Source organism: Mytilus trossulus, chromosome 11 (assembly GCF_036588685.1).
Source record: "Mytilus trossulus isolate FHL-02 chromosome 11, PNRI_Mtr1.1.1.hap1, whole genome shotgun sequence".
Taxonomy (NCBI): domain Eukaryota; kingdom Metazoa; phylum Mollusca; class Bivalvia; order Mytilida; family Mytilidae; genus Mytilus; species Mytilus trossulus.
In genome coordinates this window covers 28,592,355-28,613,556 of record NC_086383.1, presented here as the reverse complement: position 1 = coordinate 28,613,556, position 21,202 = coordinate 28,592,355, and the positions used below count along the sequence as shown (strand labels likewise).

The following is a 21,202-nucleotide window of genomic DNA, read 5'->3' as shown; positions in this document are numbered from 1 at the left end:
AATAAACATGTCTACATTTTGTAGGCGTTGCAATTCTTTAAAAGGCAAAACAAGTACATTGTAGTACATTGAAATTTCCCATATTTTTAAATCAACTATTTGATGTGAATTCAAATCGCAAAAGTCTACCGCTGTCTATTTATAGAATATACCCTTTTGCTAAGTTGTTTTTATTACTTTCCTGCAAAGTGATTTCTGAGAGGAAAAAAAGCCACTAGTGAGTCTCCCGTAGCCGAAACATGTGTAGAAAGTTAAATGCCTGGCTTCTATGATGATTTGTTTGTTTTCAAAACATGAAGTATGATATAAGGACAACAAAACCACATAGTTTTGATTGAATTAAGCATAAACAATCTGAACAAGTGAGGTAACACTGCTGGTGGACGTTTCATCCCGAGGGTATCACCAGCCTAGTAGTCAGCACTTCAGTGTTTAAATGAATATCAATTATAAGGTCATTTTTATAAATTTCCTCAATGCCCTTTAACTTTGTACTTGTTTGTCATTATTACTATTTTGATCTGAGCGCCACTGATGAGTCTTATGTAGACAAAATGCACTTCTGGCGTATTAAATTATAATCCTGGTATCTTTGATAACTATTCATACTATACATCATCTTTTACTTCAGGCAACCTAGCTAATAAATAGAATAAAGATTATATTATAGAGTATTTATTTTATCACATTTATTCTTTAAAATTTATTGCACATTTATTAAGCTAAAACAATAAAAGGAAGCATCAACCAATTATACATAAGCAAACATAGTTTATGTAATTTTGGTTTATAGATACCTGTTTTATATACAATTTGTTTCAACCAATTCCAAGTTTAAACACCCTAGAACAGAATCAAATATATTTGCTTCATTTCTAGTGCCTTAAGGATGTTTGCTCCTCCATTTTTTAATTGTTTGTCAGATTTTCGAAATCCTCTGGTTTTATCCATGTATGGTTATTAAAAAAAGATTGCCCACTAACCCCTACTTTTCTTTTCATAATTTTTTTTATATAAAGTTAAAAAAGCCATATTTCAATTTTTTTTATAAAATTCTTGTTATTTTATCATAGTTTTTGAAACAAATATGGTGCCAATGTTAAATATATGAAAAATCTAGAGAGAATTATTTCCCGACAAATTTTCAATGGCTTGTATCTTGAAAACGAGCACACGGACCCTCCATTTTTTTCTTCTTTTTTAGTTTCTTTATTAATATACTATCAATTCATAATACTCTTTTAAAAAGCTTGTTATTTTTTAACAGAGTAGCGAACATTCTTAAAAGAATCATTTTATGTGACAGACCAAAAATGATTACTGTCGAAGCTTATCAAGTAATTATATATAATTGACACAACAAAATTTCTGTATTGAATTTGAGATTATTATCAATAAGCAATTCCTACATATACTGATATACATCATACCAAATGCCCTTTTAATTTTAAAAAATAATAACCTTTTTTAATCAACGAAAATATGTAAATCAATAAAATGGAATAATCAAAACCAACCATTATAAACCCATACAAAAAAATGTACAATTGATTTTTCAAACAAAGACAGACTTAAGCATACTTTTGAATCATTTATAAAATAATATCTTGCATCCATAAGAATTTTTTGCACTCATAGTGAGAAATTTAGACCAAGAAGCCCATTGGAATATCCATTACAGATGCTGCTGGGATGAGACTGCCAATCTTTTGAAATGTTTTTCTTCAAAATCACTTTAAAATTGACAAAATTAGATGAAATAATCAAGAACCCCCTTTTTTAAAATACAAAATTGTATCACACCTGAAGTAGTATACCTAATCAGTCCATGCTGTAATTACATGTAAATTCTACCACTTTAACATGTTTACTTAGTTGATAATTTCAATATCATTATCAGCCCTAAATAAAAGTTATAAATTATGGCTCAGAAATGAAAAAGCTGTTTCTCTTATAATTAAAAGGGAAATGTCATGATTCTTACCAAATAAGACAAAGCTGATAAATTTATGTTCAGAATGTTCTGTAATAACATGGTGAATATAACTAAACATTATAACAAATGACAGGATAATTACTATTTACCCAGCCTCATTCATAGTTACACTTATTCACAAATGAAAACATGATCCTAGAATTTTTCATATTATGGTTAATTTTATCCACAGTATTATGCATTTAAAGCACTGAAAAATATATAATATTCTAAACTAACAAATTAAAAGTAAACACAAACAAGAATGTATTTGTTGCAGTGTTAAGCATACCCTCAGTCCTAAATTAAAGCACATATTCAAAAAGCACTTGTATGTCACAACTTATCACTATCAACAGGCTAACCACGTACAAACTGAATGGTACGGTAGTACTAGAAGAAATGTTCCCAATTTTTCAGTTCCTTCAATATGTATTGAATGTTTTAAATGTCAGCAAACAAGAAGTAGGGGTCTGATAAGAAAAAAAATCATTATTATTCCTGATGTATGTATAGCACTCTCAACTAATAATTATAAGTAATTTTAATTTTTGACCGTGTAAATTCTTGTAAATATATGCAGTTGTTTCTTAACATTTTCCTACACCCCAGCACATATAAATTATTATATATTTTTAAAACTTTATGATGACAATCCTATGAATTAATTATGATATTTATTATTTAGTGATCATTATAACCAAATTCAGTCATCTGTATATAATTAATTGTTTCCCTATGTTTTAAGGTGTACATAGTTGCTCAAACTATACCCTTTGGGTAGTGCTCCACAATTAATGGAGGAATATACAAGAAACTGAACTGAACTGATAGATCTAAAAAGTAATCACGCTTTACATCTCATTACTGATGACCAAATATGACGTAAGATATATACAGACAAGATAAATGCCAAATAGCCCCCACTCATAAAGAGTTCATACAATATGTGATCATACAAAAAGCTGTGAAGGTATCTTGACCATAACATGATAAGTTTAAAAGGTGCAGATGTTCTATCCTTAAAATTTAGAAAAAAAACACAACCTATCTGGCAATATTCTTTAAAGAATTTATACATGTTTTTCTATCCAGTAATTTTGTTCATAAGGTTGTTGAAATTAAAATATACAAAAATTAATTTTAGATTTATTTGTTATTTTAAAAATTGTATATATTTGACAGTCGCTAAGATTATGGTCAAAATACCTCATTCAGTAAACCTGAAGTAGTATACCTAATCAGTCCATGCTGTAATTACATGTAAATTCTACCACTTTAACATGTTTACTTAGTTGATAATTTCAATATCATTATCAGCCCTAAATAAAAGTTATAAATTATGGCTCAGAAATGAAAAAGCTGTTTCTCTTATAATTAAAAGGGAAATGTCATGATTCTTACCAAATAAGACAAAGCTGATAAATTTATGTTCAGAATGTTCTGTAATAACATGGTGAATATAACTAAACATTATAACAAATGACAGGATAATTACTATTTACCCAGCCTCATTCATAGTTACACTTATTCACAAATGAAAACATGATCCTAGAATTTTTCATATTATGGTTAATTTTATCATTTTTGAAAACCAGCAATCTATATATACATAGCACCATTAGAGGTTACAACATCATATATTAGCCAAGGTATGTGACTTCTTATGAACAAAGTATCTTAGGGTTATATCATCTTTATGACAAAAGTAGATAAACATGGAGTGTAAATAGTATTTTGTGAATGACTGCAGCCTAAAAAAAATAGTCCAACTGCCTCTTATTCATACTAACTTGGGTATAGTAAAGCCTTTAAGCTGTTAAACAGTCCATTCAACTGTGAAACAAAAACATTTAATGACAAACAATAAAACTTAAACTAAATAAATCTCATATTTAAAACAAATGTCACAGTATTATGCATTTAAAGCACTGAAAAATATATAATATTCTAAACTAACAAATTAAAAGTAAACACAAACAAGAATGTATTTGTTGCAGTGTTAAGCATACCCTCAGTCCTAAATTAAAGCACATATTCAAAAAGCACTTGTATGTCACAACTTATCACTATCAACAGGCTAACCACGTACAAACTGAATGGTACGGTAGTACTAGAAGAAATGTTCCCAATTTTTCAGTTCCTTCAATATGTATTGAATGTTTTAAATGTCAGCAAACAAGAAGTAGGGGTCTGATAAGAAAAAAAATCATTATTATTCCTGATGTATGTATAGCACTCTCAACTAATAATTATAAGTAATTTTAATTTTTGACCGTGTAAATTCTTGTAAATATATGCAGTTGTTTCTTAACATTTTCCTACACCCCAGCACATATAAATTATTATATATTTTTAAAACTTTATGATGACAATCCTATGAATTAATTATGATATTTATTATTTAGTGATCATTATAACCAAATTCAGTCATCTGTATATAATTAATTGTTTCCCTATGTTTCAAGGTGTACATAGTTGCTCAAACTATACCCTTTGGGTAGTGCTCCACAATTAATGGAGGAATATACAAGAAACTGAACTGAACTGATAGATCTAAAAAGTAATCACGCTTTACATCTCATTACTGATGACCAAATATGACGTAAGATATATACAGACAAGATAAATGCCAAATAGCCCCCACTCATAAAGAGTTCATACAATATGTGATCATACAAAAAGCTGTGAAGGTATCTTGACCATAACATGATAAGTTTAAAAGGTGCAGATGTTCTATCCTTAAAATTTAGAAAAAAAACACAACCTATCTGGCAATATTCTTTAAAGAATTTATACATGTTTTTCTATCCAGTAATTTTGTTCATAAGGTTGTTGAAATTAAAATATACAAAAATTAATTTTAGATTTATTTGTTATTTTAAAAATTGTATATATTTGACAGTCGCTAAGATTATGGTCAAAATACCTCATTCAGTAAACCAATACTTCAATTCACATACCTAAACCAATGTTGAAAAACAATTACAACTAAAATTGGTCTTGGTTATGCATGTAGTGAAATGTACATGTACTGAAATGTACATGCCAAACAAGAAAAAAATCTCTTTTGAAAACAAATTGCTGGTATATACTGAATAAAATATGTAGCAAAAAGGATATGTTACATAATAAAATGCCCTGTTTATACAAAATAATCAAGTTTAAAACTGTAAAATATAATTTTGCTGTGTAAATACAAAATACTATTAATTTTAAAACACTTTTAATCAAAACCTTTGCTATGTTCAAACAAAATCTTTCATAGCTTTATAATTAAAAGTTTGTAAAATAAAACTGTTGCCCTGTGAAAACAAAATTATTAAAATCTAGATAATTAAAACTTTGTAAAATAAAATTGAATGCCCTGTTCATACAAACTATTTAAAATCTTTAGTTAAAACCTTGAAACTTTTAAACATGGTTTAACACAAAATAATTCAGACAAATGTGTGTCAGCTAAGAATGAATAACAGAATATTTTAAATAACAGTTGAGTCTTCCTTCAGGGATTATGATGTTAAAGATGAAGTATAAATTGAAGTCTTTAATAAAATATTTCATTGAATTTCAGATTTACCTGCATATGAAAATGTCAAAAAAATATTCTAAATTATGTAATGTAAATTCAAAATTATAGTTGTTTATTTTTATGATATTAATGAGACTTGGTGAGTATTGCAACATCTTATATTCAATACATATATTTAATGTCAATTTTCCCAAACCTGCAATAATTATAATTTAGCATTTCTATATATTTTATAACAAATGAAATAAAAATAAATGCATGTAATTACTTCTCAATTAAAAGTGTGTAAAATGTCTATATCAATATAAAATATACATTAAGTAAATTGCACAGGCCTAATAAATGTACAAAGGTTGTGTTTTAATGAAAATAGATATAGGAAGATGTGGTGTGAGTGCCAATGAGACAACTCTCCATCCAAATAACAATTTAAAAATTAAACCATTATAGGTTAAAGTACGGCCTTCAACACGGAGCCTTGTGAAAGTCTTTTTTGTATAGGCCTTCCTAATGTACAAAGGTTATAGGTCTTAATGAAAAGTCTTTCAGCATATGAGGTGGAATGTTGTTTAAAGTTTCTTGACAATAACTACCGTATTTGGTCGTGTATAGTCCACACTTTTTTTCAGTCCTTTCCTTTTTGAACAAAATTGAAGACAGCAAACTGATGACACCTTCAAATTGCCAAAATTTTACTTAATTTCATCAAGGATAAGACGAGAGGCAAATGCAATTGAGAATGCCAACACTACTCCTACTATAGCATTGTAATTCAGGGCAAAATTAAACACCTGTAAATAAAAAAGTCTAAAATTAAAATATTATCAAACAAATATATAGTGAAAAGTAATATCAAAAAAAGGTTACACGCCATTATTCCAACAGCCCATTAGTCTGACAGCCCATTGGTCCGACAACCCATTATTCCGACAACCCAATAGTCCGACAACCCATTGCTCCGACAAGCCAATACCCTGACAACCCATAAGTCCGACACTTCTCAAGTCAAGTATCAGGGTATCAGGGTAAAATATTTTTTTGTCTGTCTGAATTATGATATATTATTACGTTTTTAAGAAATAACTCCGTTTATATAACATAAGACTAAGGTAGTTCAAATACTTTCTATATACTCAGTTCGAATTCTGAATATAGAATAGAACAGAAAAGAATATTTCATTTTCCAAATAACAGGGTCTATAAAGAGCATTTAAATCAAGACCAACCAGTGATGGTGTGAGCTACTGATGATACCCTGCCCAAATATTTCGGTGAACAGAAAATTGTTGAGATGTTTATCTAAAAAAAGCATCTCACAGTATAACTGACTTATATAAACCTTGAAACCAAATTTCAGAAATCATTGTATTGTAGTTTCTGAGAAAAATATGACGAAAATGTTCAACTTAGATCTCATGTAACATGTGTTCAGTTAACAGAAAGTTTTTGAGTTAAGAATCTGAAAATGCATCACACAATTAACCCGACTTCAATAAACCCTGAAACCAAATTTCAGAAATAGTTGTAATGTTGTTGATGAAAAAGATGCAACGAAAATATTCACGGGGCGGACGGTCGAATTTATAGACAGAGACAGAGGTAAAACAGTATACTCCCCACTTTTTCGAAGCGGCTGTATAATGATTGGGTCAACATTAAGACATTACAATACTAATATATACTAGTAAGTTATCTTTATTTCACCATAAGCCTCAGTCACAATCGGAGCCAAAACAAAAAGCAAAAAAAGAACTAACACATTGATATCAAATAACAGTCAGTATCAAAACCTGTACTACATAATTCAAATGAACTAACAATACAATCATCATTTTCCCATAGTAGATAAGTTTTCTTGTGTTAACATCGAAGATTAATCATGCTCATCTAACTTTTAAAAGTTCTGACAAGTGCTGAAAGAGTTCATCCCTCAAATTATTATGAAGGGAGTGTTCAATTGAAAAATGACGCTCATCCTCAACTTTATCAGCTGTACAATACGATTTTTTTAGTATCTGGCATTTTCAATTCCTAATGTAATGGGTGAGCACCGATTCTTAATTAACATATGTGTCACCAAGGTTCCTCCAGAGCACTGTTAGATAAGGGGAAGCTAACTCATATGTGCTGGAACCAAGGGACAGGGGGTCAGTCTATCGCTAGACTTAATGTTCTGATAGGCATAGCTAAAACGCAAGGAAGGTTTTCATAATTTAATTACTGTAACAATTTAAACGAATGATGATAACAAATCAATTAGTAAACAATTCCAAATAATAATAATAATCTAATTAAAGTACAAAGTATCAAATCTAAATATCAAATCCAAAGTAAAACTCTTTCTCCTTAAAATGTAAGATATAAACTAAATGCCAAAATTACTAAATCATAAAATGTACTTAATCTCAATTTCAAAATATAAAAGTCTCAAAATAAAAGTTTCTCAAAAGTATTTTCTAATTTTAAAATTTATGAGTCAGAGATAAATTTTGTCTCACACTACACAGTCAACTGGTAGACTGGTAGACAGTCTTATAGGGCCAGTATAATGACATGAGTAGTGTGAGGTTACACTTCCGAAACACTGACTGTTATCTTAAAATTCCCAAAAATAAAAGGTGAGTCAAAAAATACATTTTTGTCTAAACACTACAAAGTCAACTGGGAGACTGATCGACAGTCCTACAGACCCAGTATAACAGACTTTAGCAGTGCAAGGTTAGGTTTCCGAAAGGTGACTGATTTTCCTAAATTTCACAACGCTATTTATATTAAATCCAAATATAAATCAATATGACTCGACATGTAAATATTACTCTCATTAACAAAAAATAGACATTAATCAACAAAGCCTAATCCTATAATGTTTTGATTACAGCTTTGATAAAAAACGTAAACTTTCCAAGTGACATATGCTAATTACAATTAGTCTTTCAAAATTAAGTGCTTTGAGCAAACTGTGACATTTCGAGTACTAATGCCACAGCATAGGTAAAATTAATTAAACAGATTAATTAAAACTTTTACAAAATACAAACATTAAATTTTCTTTCATAAAATAAACCATATTTTTATCCAAAATAACACTAACACAAATTTAAGCCAAATAACACACCATGACATATTCCCCTCTACTCCAATATGTTTGTCCCCAAACATGATATATACATTCACATATTAACATCTTAAAAATAGTCTTTATACACTCCAATAAACTATATATAACCTGGCGCCAAAATATGTACATACATCAACAGCAATTTATTTCAACTTGCTAGTTTCTGGCAACCTGTATTCTACGAATTTAACAGATGAATAATAAAATAACATTTCAGTAATCCAAAATTCAAATTGATGTAGTGAAAAGAACCAACAGGCGTGCACTCCTACTAATACCTAGCACTACAAAAAAAGAAGATAAACACTGAATGTTTTCTATATCCTACTGTCTTGGGAAGGTTGCTATGGTGGCATGATAATCACTAATGTCTAAATGATCTGAGTTGGTAATGTCAAAGTTCTGTTCTTGTAGTCTGTTTTCGCTTTGTTGTTTCACAAAAAGTTTAATCCTATAAATAAGCTCTAGCAAGACGGTAATGTTTAAGAATTATGAATTTCTGGTAAGATGTCCAAAAGTTGAAGCACTATTTCTCTGATAATGGCAAACACCTGTCAACGGACACCTATTGCATCCTTGATCGTTGATCCGTGCACTGCTGCAGTGGCGCCTAGATGACGCAACTGACGTCGACCGATACAGCTCCAAGATGCTCTACTGTCAAATAAACAGCTCACTCTGTGATTCTCCAGTCCAATCTACACAAAGCTCCTCTCCACGGTTGTAGTAAACTGGAAACCCGCTGTTCCCTGTATTACACTGGATAGCCTGGCACATCTGTCTTTTTGGCAGCACTATCCTTTTGAGATTCTCTTTCTCTACCCATGATGATATTTCTATTCCAATTACCAAACTGAAACTTAAAGTATTTTTGTCAGTATATTGTTTATATTCAATTCTCTCTACCTTAAGTTACTCATCATATTCTATTAATTATGAAAATAAAATCTCTCCTGAACTAAATGTTAAATTCTATATACTATGAGTCAAATTTCCAGATCGTATAAAATTATTTGCACAAGTACAGTTTCTCCTCAACTGAATGTTAACTTCTGTAAAGTTTTTGCACAAACAAATATATATATTTAAAGTTAACAGATTCACACCAAGAATCAACATACATCTATACTTTTCACTTAAAAGTTATTAAAGTGTATTATAATAGGCAAGATGTACTTATCTTTTAGTTATGTGTTGTTTAATCTGCAACTTGTCTCTCCTGCTACTGGTTCTCTCTTCCTCTCATTGTTTCTCCTGCTGTTGTCTCAATTTTGAAATTTTAACTTTTAAATAATTTTGAATGAATTTTGCCAACCTACATTCTAGCTATGCAGTTTCAGAATCTAATTTGAATCATGCCTCGGGTCAACTCCGCCATATCTGTCACCAAGGTTCCTCGAGAGCACTGTAAGATAAGGGGGAGCTAACTCGTATGTGCTGGAACCAAGGGACAGGGGGTCAGTCTATCGCTAGACTTAATGTTCTGATAGGCATAGCTAAAACGCAAGGAAGGTTTTCATAATTTAATTACTGTAACAATTTAAACGAATGATGATAACAAATCAATTAGTAAACAATTCCAAATAATAATAATAATCTAATTAAAGTACAAAGTATCAAATCTAAATATCAAATCCAAAGTAAAACTCTTTCTCCTTAAAATGTAAGATATAAACTAAATGCCAAAATTACTAAATCATAAAATGTACTTAATCTCAATTTCAAAATATAAAAGTCTCAAAATAAAAGTTTCTCAAAAGTATTTTCTAATTTTAAAATTTATGAGTCAGAGATAAATTTTGTCTCACACTACACAGTCAACTGGTCTTATAGGGCCAGTATAATGACATGAGTAGTGTGAGGTTACGCTTCCGAAACACTGACTGTTATCTTAAAATTCCCAAAAATAAAAGGTGAGTCAAAAAATACATTTTTGTCTAAACACTACAAAGTCAACTGGGAGACTGATCGACAGTCCTACAGACCCAGTATAACAGACTTTAGCAGTGCAAGGTTAGGTTTCCGAAAGGTGACTGATTTTCCTAAATTTCACAACGCTATTTATATTAAATCCAAATATAAATCAATATGACTCGACATGTAAATATTACTCTCATTAACAAAAAATAGACATTAATCAACAAAGCCTAATCCTATAATGTTTTGATTACAGCTTTGATAAAAAACGTAAACTTTCCAAGTGACATATGCTAATTACAATTAGTCTTTCAAAATTAAGTGCTTTGAGCAAACTGTGACATTTCGAGTACTAATGCCACAGCATAGGTAAAATTAATTAAACAGATTAATTAAAACTTTTACAAAATACAAACATTAAATTTTCTTTCATAAAATAAAACATATTTTTATCCAAAATAACACTAACACAAATTTAAGCCAAATAACACACCATGACATATGAACTACCTTTCTTGAAATCAATGATATCTAAATATGTTTTTCCTTGAAACAATCTTTAAGGTAGTACAAATGTACCCAACACCTTCACAAAAATTAATTTGGCTCGTTTAATTTTCATCAATTTTTACAAAGTATATTTATTTTGACCCTTTGAGAAAAATTTAAAAAAAAAATAATTTAACTAACCGTTTTTTTTTCAGAAAAAATACACTGGTTATATAGCAGTTTGACAAACACTAATTTTGATCATTGAGAAGCTTTAAAACTGTTTTGTTGTAAATCAGTGGCGGATCCAGGAATTTTCATAAGTGGGGGCCCACTGACTGACCTAAGAGGGGGCCCGCTCCAGTCATGCTTCAATGATTCCCTATATAAGCAACCAAATTTTTTCCCAAAAAGGGGGGGCCTGGGCCCCCTGGCCCCACTCCCTAAATCCGCCTCTGTAAATCATAAGTCCTGCACCTCCCCCAACCATTATAAAAGCGGCATATTTTTCTTGATTTTAAAATAAGCTCGGGATATAAAATTAGTATCCCTAGTCTACAAGTATATTGAGTGTCATCTCTCAGACTATGTCTGTTCTATCGCTATTGGAAGTGCCTTGTAGTTGTCTCCGTATTTCGTGGATTCATATTCCCGAACATGATACTGTACCGTATTCATAAAAAAAAAACAAGTGAATTTTAACAGCACAGACTGACAGTTGACACACAAACGACGAAATATAAACAAATAAAATACCCAGACACGTAAAACGAAAGAGGATCGAAGCTTCAAAGTAAGGACTGAGCAGTTGCAATAAGTATGTGTATCAAGTCCAATATAACGGGAGACAATATCCCGCATGGAAAAAAAATAGGAATCAAAACGGACAACCCCCAAATATCAACATGATCAAAGAGAACAGAGTTGGTCTGTTTAAAGAAAATTTACCCATACACATAATACAGATGCATTGTCGGAGTATAGGGCTGTCGGAGAAATGGGTTGTCGGAATAGTGAGCTGTTGGAGTAATGGGCTGTCGGAATAATGGGCTGTCGGAGTAATGGACTGTCGGAATAATGGTTGTTGGACTAATGGGATGACACCCAAGAAAATACTGAACATCAAGCAAAATTTAAAACGTAAAGTTCCTAATCAAATGGCAAAATCAAAAGGACAATGAATCAAACAAATGGATAACAACTGTCATAGTCATAACCTGGTACAGACAATTTCTTCAGGGTTCGCGGGTCTAAATCATTTATATAGGATATCTCTATATTTTTCTATAAATAAACTTAATCTTAAAGTTGATAGAAAAATAAAATAAAAAAGTAGGGTCACCGTTCATTTGCGCTCACAATCTGCCTCCGAAAGAAGTATACATTTTTGTAAAGGTGTTTTTTTTCTGTTGAAGTAATAGGAGAAATAAAGGTAATATCGAAATAAAAAAAAGAAATTTATTACAGAAATCGCTTAAATTTTACAATAATTTAGTTTAAGTACAGCTAATATGGAAATTACATCATAAAAAATAGGTCACCGATAAGTTGAAAAAGATATTTCAATTTTAAAGCCAAAAAATGGCATTTTTCCACCAAAGGGAGATAATTTGGAACATTTGCAATGATGTATACATTTGAAAAGTCATCTGGGGCCAACGACAAATTGATTTTTATGAATGATTTTTGTACCATATGATAAAGTAACAACTACAAAAGGAAACAAATAAAATTTGTAATGAAAAAGAAATGTTTGATTTTTTTCTGAAATTTGTATACCCTCGAGCCTCCTTAAGTAGAAAATAGTGGATAAAACCTGTTTTTTATAGCTAGTTAAACCTCTAACTTGTAAAACAGTCTCATTGTAAAATTGTGTGAAAAACTTTGTAAGAACTGTTATCTCCCTTTAAATATATTTAAGAAAAGTGCTTACAAAATAGCATTCACCACAATATACCCATTTTGTTATGAGGGAGTGTAAAACAAATATCAATAAAGCCATCAATAAAAAAATAACAATTTAGTTTCAGTTTTTATCAATTCTATTTCTAATCAGGAAAATGTATACTTATCATTGATTCACTGCAATACTCATAAATATTAATGATAAAAGATTTTTAAAGTAAACATTAGGCAAATATGTGCTATATATCCAATGAAATTTTAACAATAAATGTGTTTGGTACAACCTTAAAGAGAATTTTTTAACTTGTGTCAATTATCAATTAGAAGAAGCAGAGAAGCAACAAAATCGTAACCAATTTTTACCATACCTGCATTTGAAGAGGTTGAACGGTGAGGAACTGTAGAAGTTTGAGTCTCTCCTCTGTAGGACAGATACACTGTAATAGAAATACCTGATTAGAATGAACCCCTTCAGAACCAAAGAGTCAAGTCTTCAACACATGTTATAAAGATACTTGATTAGAATGGACCACTTTGGAAACCAAAGATTCAGTCTTCATCTCATGTTATAAAGATACTTGATAAGAATGAACCCCTTAAGAGCCAAAGATTCAGTCTTCAGCTCATGTTATAAAGATACTTGATTAGCATGCACAAATACAAAACTAAGGACCTAGCTAGTTTTCAGTATGTGTAATAGAGATACTGTGGTTTTATTTATTTTCGGTGATTGAGGAGAAAATGTATTCTTTGTCTATATTTGATTTTGTGATTTTTCAAAAGTGTACATACATTATAACTGAACTAGTATATATTTGTTTAGGGGCCAGCTGAAGGAAACCTTCGGGTGCGAGAATTTCTCGTTACATTGAAGACCTGTTGGTGACCTTCTGCTGTTGTTTTTTCTATGGTCGGGTTGTTGTCTCTTTGATGCATTCCCCATTTCCATTCTCAATTTTATATAATGCTTGCAGAAAATGTACCCCATCTTTGAACATCTAAATTGAGATTTGCTTTTTAAAGAATAAACTGTTTTAGTCTTCAGTTTGAAGTTTTATCCTTGATACATATTCTTAAGAATGCTGAAGATTTTTAGTTTGATAAAATATTTCTGTTAAAAGAGCTCTCTAATATTTCTTTAGCTTAAAGAAGTTTCAAGGTTAATGGCTTTGACTACAGAAACAAAAGTTTTCCGATTTGATTTTTTTTTTTTTTATATATATATCTAAATAAGTTCCACAGTAAATTAAGTATTTGCAAAGACCATGATGGTTTTGTTAGTAAGCATACTATATTCTGCTTTTTTCTTATGAACATTAAATGCAAAAGAGCTTGTGTTTCAACATGTTTTCAATAAAATATTGAAACTGGCATAGATAACATACCTCATCATCATATCATTCTTTGACCTTGACCTTTGACCTAAACATAGCTAACTTACCCTTATCATTCTTTGACCTTCACCATTGACCTCTGCAAATGCTGACGCCAGTAAAAGTAGCATAAAAAGTGGTAAAATACATTCTAATATGGAAAATATTTTGGCGGGATGAGACAACCAGTTGATGACGTAATCACTGATCCATAACAATACAAAGAAGATCCAACTACCAAGCCATCTCTGTAAGTAGCGAGAAGTCACTCTCATTCTTTTCTAAAAAATAAAATCAATAAAATCAAATCATATTTGCTAGCTGTAATTTTTAGTTTTTTCAGTAGGGTTTTGTTGCTTAGTTTGAGTATTTTATGTGTTACTTTAAAATTGAGAAAGGAAATAGGGAACGTGTCAAAGCGACAACAACTCGACCATAGAGCAGACAATAGCTGAAGGCCACCAATGGGTCTTAAATGAAGACTTCCGCACCCAGAGGCGTCCCTCAGCTGTCCCCTTAAAAAATATTCAGTTGTCTTTTCCTATTCAATTTACGAAATTAGAATAGCAGTAAACTGTTGCAAAGCATCAATATTTAGGAACAGGAAATATCTTTACTAATACTATTAATAAAAAAAAAGATATGATTGCCAATGAGCAACTCTCCACAAGAGACAAACAATAAGCAAAGGCTATGCTGTATATTCAGCAATCAAAAACGCTGAAATGACAAATGTTAAACAATTTAACCAGTATACATACAGAAATTTTCCAGTAGGCATTGAGTATTTCTTCATTGGTAAGAATGGTGGACTTGTTATCTCTGCAGGCCTCATAGTCAATACTGTATTCAGACTACAATAACAAAACAAGGAAATATTAAATATGTAAATAAATATCAATTTAGTATTGAAGCTTTTATCCAACAGATGTGACAGAAAAAAATTATTTGGAGATCTTTGAATGCATTAATGTTTGACTATACATTTCCACAGCAGGTTCATCTTGAAGTTAATAAAAAGAAAATTCTATGGGTAGCATGGGTAGTGGGGTTATTGAAAAGGCCATAAGGGCTATTCAAGCATAAATGTTAGCACTTGTATGTTGAAATTCATGGCAAAAATATCAAAACTATGAAAAGACAAACAGTTGTATTCCAAACATCATCCCTTCCTGGAGATAAAAAAATACCTATGTTTCCCTCTCTGATTTCACTATAACATGTCTAAGCATTTGTTTGTACAATGTTTTGTAAAAAATGATAGGTTCAATATCAAACAGTTGTAATACCTGTATGGAGACCCTTGGTTTTGCACTGGTTTCCTGTGGTACATCTACTGATGCTGCAGTTGGCTGCTCATCTAATAAATGATACTGGGATCCACTTTGACCTAAATCGTCCCATATAAACCAGCCAGAATCTGAATTGTAAATAAAACATTTTTTGGTAATACTCTATTTCAATATCACTTCATTTAAAATTTGCAGTTGGCAGTTGGTCTAAATTTTAGAAATACTATTTGGTCTTTCATCACTGTCATGACTGTTCTTAACAAACTACATGTAATATTAATAATTAATATATATGACCATGGTCACTGTGCAGTTTTAAAATAAACAATTTTGTAAAATCCCCAAAATTTTAGAAGTTGTGTATACATGTATAATAATTAAAGTGAATTTTATTGTATATTTCAGGAGTGCACTCCTGTTTTCAGTAATAAAAACTTGTTCTAAGATTTCTTTAAAACAAGAATGTGTCCACAGTACACGGATGCCCCACTCACACTATCATTTTCTATGTTTACTGGACCGTGAAATAGGAATACATTCTCTAATTTGGCATTAAAATTAGAATGATCTTATCAAAGGGAACATGTATACTAAGTTCAAGTTGATTGGACTTCAACTTCATCAAAAACTACCTTGACCAAAAAATTTAACCTGAAGTGTAACAGAGGGACGAACAGACTGACGGACGGACGAATGAACGGACGCACAGACCAGAAAACATAATGCCCCTCTACTATCGTAGGTGGGGCGTAAAAACTCTCTAGGAATTAGATGTGTGAGAAAAAGCTAGTCAAATTTGTCAAAAATGTCTATAAGACATATTACAAGGTACCTGATTGACCTGTGAGAGAGACAAAGTCCATGCTTTTAGCAGACGTCATCCTTAGGAATTTCTTAGCATTTTCTCGGCTGATTAACTCTAAAACTTTGGCCTCTCTGTCCAAGACACTGATAAATCTCCTGATCACTGAAAATAAAATAGTCATTTTGCATTATGTACATGATAATAGATTATAATAGTATAAATGAAAAGGTAACATGTTACAGACTGCAGAAATGAATGATATTTAATAAAAAAAAAAATCATTTACATTTAATTAATAAATATCAAATAGAAAGATAATTTATAGAATTTGCATTATTTTCAAAGATAGATAAAATGTCCTTAAAATCTAAATGTATATCATACATGAATATTTTAACACACTTTCAACTCAGTTTCAAGATTAATCATTCTATATTTTGACTCTAAAGATTAACAGGTGTTGATCCAGTCCAAATTCCATATATATATATATTTTAGTTTATATTGCCTACCAACTGTATGTGTACGACAGACAGAAAATAATGTACAGCCCACTAAAACATTCCACATCATTGAAATCAATGTAAACGCTAGATGTGATGAGTACATCACATGACACACATAGCGGGATAGTTTCAACTTGTCACAATGGTTTGGTCCAAAATTCAGGAATGACACATATGAATTAATTCCATAAATAGCAACTGCTAAAAATATAAAAAGTCCTGCAACGCTTACTTTCAAAAAAGTTCTGGAGTGAATTCTTACACATTCCACAAAGTTACGATTACTGAACAATTTTGCAGCAAGTTTTTGAGAATACAGTCCCAAGCATATCCAGATAAAGCCTAAGAATATAGTGACCACGCCCATCAACAGTGTCGTATTTGTCAAATTACTCAATATGTCAAATATCTCATGTGTCATACCAGTAGCGGAAAATGTCAGACCTAATAATAAGGTGACGATCTGAATAATACGGGATAGAACTGACTGTTTTTCTAGGTGAGAATATGTTACACCTAAAACATAGATCACAATTTTCCAAGCCCATCCTGGAATTTTCTGTGAATGATTTAACTTTTCTGATGGTTCTACTTCTGTTAAATCAGAGTTTAAAAAGTTTGACAAGTAAGTTGGGTCAGCTTCCACAGAATCTAAGAAGTCTGGATGAACGTTTTTTGTTGTATGTTCATGTTGTCCTTGCCTGCAAAATGAAAAGATTTTAAACAAAGTCTGTATTTACCATTAAAAAGAAAAGTGGTATAAAAAGCACTGTTCCTACGATTTATTTTATTTACTGTGGATTCATTTATTCTCTTGGATACCAATGGCTGTACATCATGTACATCATCATGATCATGTACATTAAGAAAAACTATATTTCACAGTTATTTAGTAAGGTAACTTGTCATGTATGCATAAACTCTTACAAAAAATAAAGCAGTAGTTCTTTTTTTAATACCTACAGTCATGACAGTAGTAAGGGAATATTTCATCATTTTGCATGTGTTTATTAGCAATGGTTAAGTACCCCTTTTCTTTTTGATATTCTTAAAGTATTTTGTTAAAGCTATCCGCATGATCTGCTCCTATTTCATCATTTACTGGTAAAATAAATGTGAGGAACAAAAACTCTCATCTCATTGCAATCTCAAGACAGATGTCAGCACTGATATGAACAGAATCCTAAAGCTTAGTTATTATAGTTGGGTTTTTTATTTTGTCACATTGGCTATTAAACCTTTACCTCAGCAATCACCACAGATCAGTAGAAACAACTATAATTAACAGTAAATTATGTTAGTATTGATCTAATTCTACTAATTACCCAGTTCTGAAGTTTGTTGATCTGCTGCGTCCAGCCCTTGTTCTTTCATAATCCTAAAATATATAGCAAATATATATTAAAACTCATCGTGCTCATGAATGAACAAAATAACATGCAACATCCTGAAAATCACAGGCTTATTAAGCATGATTAGATTAACATGAGCTGATGACCTTTGCCATGCTTAAAGAGTGATGCCTCAGCATACCTGCCAACTGTCACTGTTTGCGGGGGATTTCCAACATGGAGGCTCTCTAAATGAAATTTTGAAAGAGCAATTTTGTCCACAATTTAAACAAAATAATTAATTTTACAATTTAAGTATGAAGGAGCCAAAAAATAACATTAAAATGTACTTGCATGTCCCCTTGATGTTTTTTGGGGGGCTATGACAGCCATCTTGCATGCAAATCCCCCTTGGGCATTTTAAAAAGTATGCCCCACCAATTTTGGTCAGGTTAGTGTTGCTCAATTTTTTTAGCCTAAGTTATCTGTGTAGTGTGAGGAGGACTATGAATCGCCTTTTTTTCCTTTTTCCTTTTGGAAATGCAAGGTTATGTCCTTTTTTTTACTTTTGCAAATTCTATCTTGCCAAATCACACTCCCTACACTAATTTTATTCATTTTGACTCTCTGTCGACCTACCTGCCTACTTTTGCTCTACCATGCTACACCACAACATGCACAATGCCTTAGCTGAGTAGAAGCAAATATCAATATTCAAGTATTTGTCGTTTTGAGCATGCATGAAATATTTGCCACTGGACATAAAGCAAACAAGAATCAACAAATCAAGTCTATGGTTTTACGGGTACCCTAGTCCTAATAATAATGACATCTTGAAAGGCTTATTTTTTGTTGTTGCTTTCACACCTTAATGCGATCAAAGTGAAAAAAAGTTAAAATGGCCTTGAAAGAATCATAGTTATTTTCAATATTATCTGAATACAGTTTGACCCAGGCTTGGATCAAGTCCTTTTCCTTACACGCTTGGTGGATTTGGCCTTTATAATAACCACCTTTTACATTCTTCGTTATTAAAACTAAGTTTGTTTATTTTTATGATCTGGAACCCACCTGTTTATTAGTGACGACCTCAGTTTTCAATCCCAAGCTGTCAATGGAGTTTATTGAAGCTGTTGAAGCTGCATCGAAATCTATGGTAATGTACGGATTAACAGGTTGACTTTTGTTTGTATCAGTCTCGGTCATTGTTAAAATGAAAATTCTTTAGAGCATTAGCATTGTCATCGGTTTGTTTTATCTCTAATCATGCTAATTAATCTGATTTGATATGATTCATTGACTATTCCGAATACTCCCACATTTTTCTGTCACTAGTTATTTCCCTTTGTTTAGGTTGACATTAAAGTGTTCATTTCTAGGTGTCTTCTACGACGTCCGTGTTCGAAAATGGTAACCAGCAATTTTATGTAGGTTTCGTTTGAAATCTATTATCTAATTTTTGTGTGAATCAGGATGCTTTTCTTAAAAAAAAAACCCCAAACAACAACAACATTAATTTCAGCTTTATAAACAAAGAATCTGGATGAAACAAATTTAATGAGAATTCAATTATATAGTATATATTCATGTTTTCAGTAATACAAATTCGGGATTTCAAGATGATTTTTGTTGGGGGGGGGGGGGGGGGGGGGTATTAAAGACAGGATTAGAATTGAAGACAGCACGTATCTATCTTTTTCTACTTTGAAAACATATATGCAGAGACATGTATACATGTATATGTATGCCTTCTTAGTTGCATAAATACATGTATAACAATGAAGGTAATGATATCCTGATTATTTGTAAATTCTTATGACCACAAGCCCCGCTTGCACATTTTAAAGTTGTTCATGTCTTCTATATTTATTTTTATAGTTTCATAATTCTTAATGGTCAGTAATTAAAAAAATCCAATCCGTCTTCCATTTGGCACCAATTTATCACTTGACTTTCGTAAAAGACTTTTGCATTTGAAATTAATATGTGAAAATTACATCTGGCGGTAGCTACAAATACATGTAAGTAACAGAATTTTTCCAGTGGCATTGTGGTTTCTGCTGATTAAACATTTGAAATATAAGCCAAATACCGGCCCATGATTGAGCATGGTATCATCATAAATGTCTTTACATGTTTTAGGCCTAAATCCTCTACCTATATTAGATTCTGTCTTACTTGTCGAAAAAAAAATATATACAAAGAAAACTTCTAGTCTTGTTTTATATAGTATGACATTTAAATTCCAATCTCAGTATATACCAAATGTAGGACTTTGTGGCCTTCTCACAAGGAACAAAATTGTACATGACAAATTTATTAAACTAAAACATAAACTAAATAAATTATAGAAATAATACTGGACCGGAATTATGCAGTTAACATTCATATACACAGGGGCGGATCCAGCCATTTTAAAAAGGGGGGTTTCCAATCCAGAGTAAAGGGGGTTCCAACTTTATGCTGCCATTCAAATGCATTGATCGTCGAAAAAAGGGGGGTTCTAACCCCCGGACCCCCTATCCATGGATCCGTGAATGTATACAGCCGAAGGTTTCACGGGAATTATCATGACACAGTGTGGGAAACAATGTAATCTGAGAAAAATATTAAACACATCATATAAATCGTGAATAAAAACACCGTGTGTCCAATCCCACGGACGGGGATTCAGTGGAATCAACGGTCTAGCTTACAGGGACAACACATTATTTTGTTACCAAGGTCGGTTTATAGACCGGTATCTTTTACTATCTGATTAGAGGTACTTTAGGTAAACAAAACCTAATTATTTCAAGGACACGTACAGGTTAATAACAGTTTTATTTCCAGGTCAATATATAGTTCACATAAATGTAATCTCTGAAGAAACTGTGATAGAAGAATACGGTATATCCTCATTAAAAAAGGTTACCGGTATTTTTATGTTCTAAGCGCATCAAGATGGTCTGAATAAAGA

The 21,202-nt window shown here is 31.3% G+C and overlaps 1 protein-coding gene across 1 annotated transcript; it reads right to left on the bottom strand.

Moving 5' to 3' along the window:
- Nucleotides 1-5,996: 5,996 nt before the first annotated feature.
- Nucleotides 5,997-19,583, bottom strand: LOC134690956 (uncharacterized). Its single transcript, XM_063551132.1, has 9 exons — nucleotides 19,315-19,583; nucleotides 18,238-18,290; nucleotides 16,919-17,613; nucleotides 16,434-16,568; nucleotides 15,599-15,729; nucleotides 15,071-15,163; nucleotides 14,378-14,590; nucleotides 13,305-13,373; nucleotides 5,997-6,298 (listed from the first exon to the last, which is right to left on the bottom strand). Exons 1-9 carry the CDS (start codon nucleotides 19,447-19,449, stop codon nucleotides 6,200-6,202), a joined length of 1,623 nt encoding a protein of 540 aa, XP_063407202.1. The 5' UTR covers nucleotides 19,450-19,583; the 3' UTR covers nucleotides 5,997-6,199.
- Nucleotides 19,584-21,202: the final 1,619 nt, after the last annotated feature.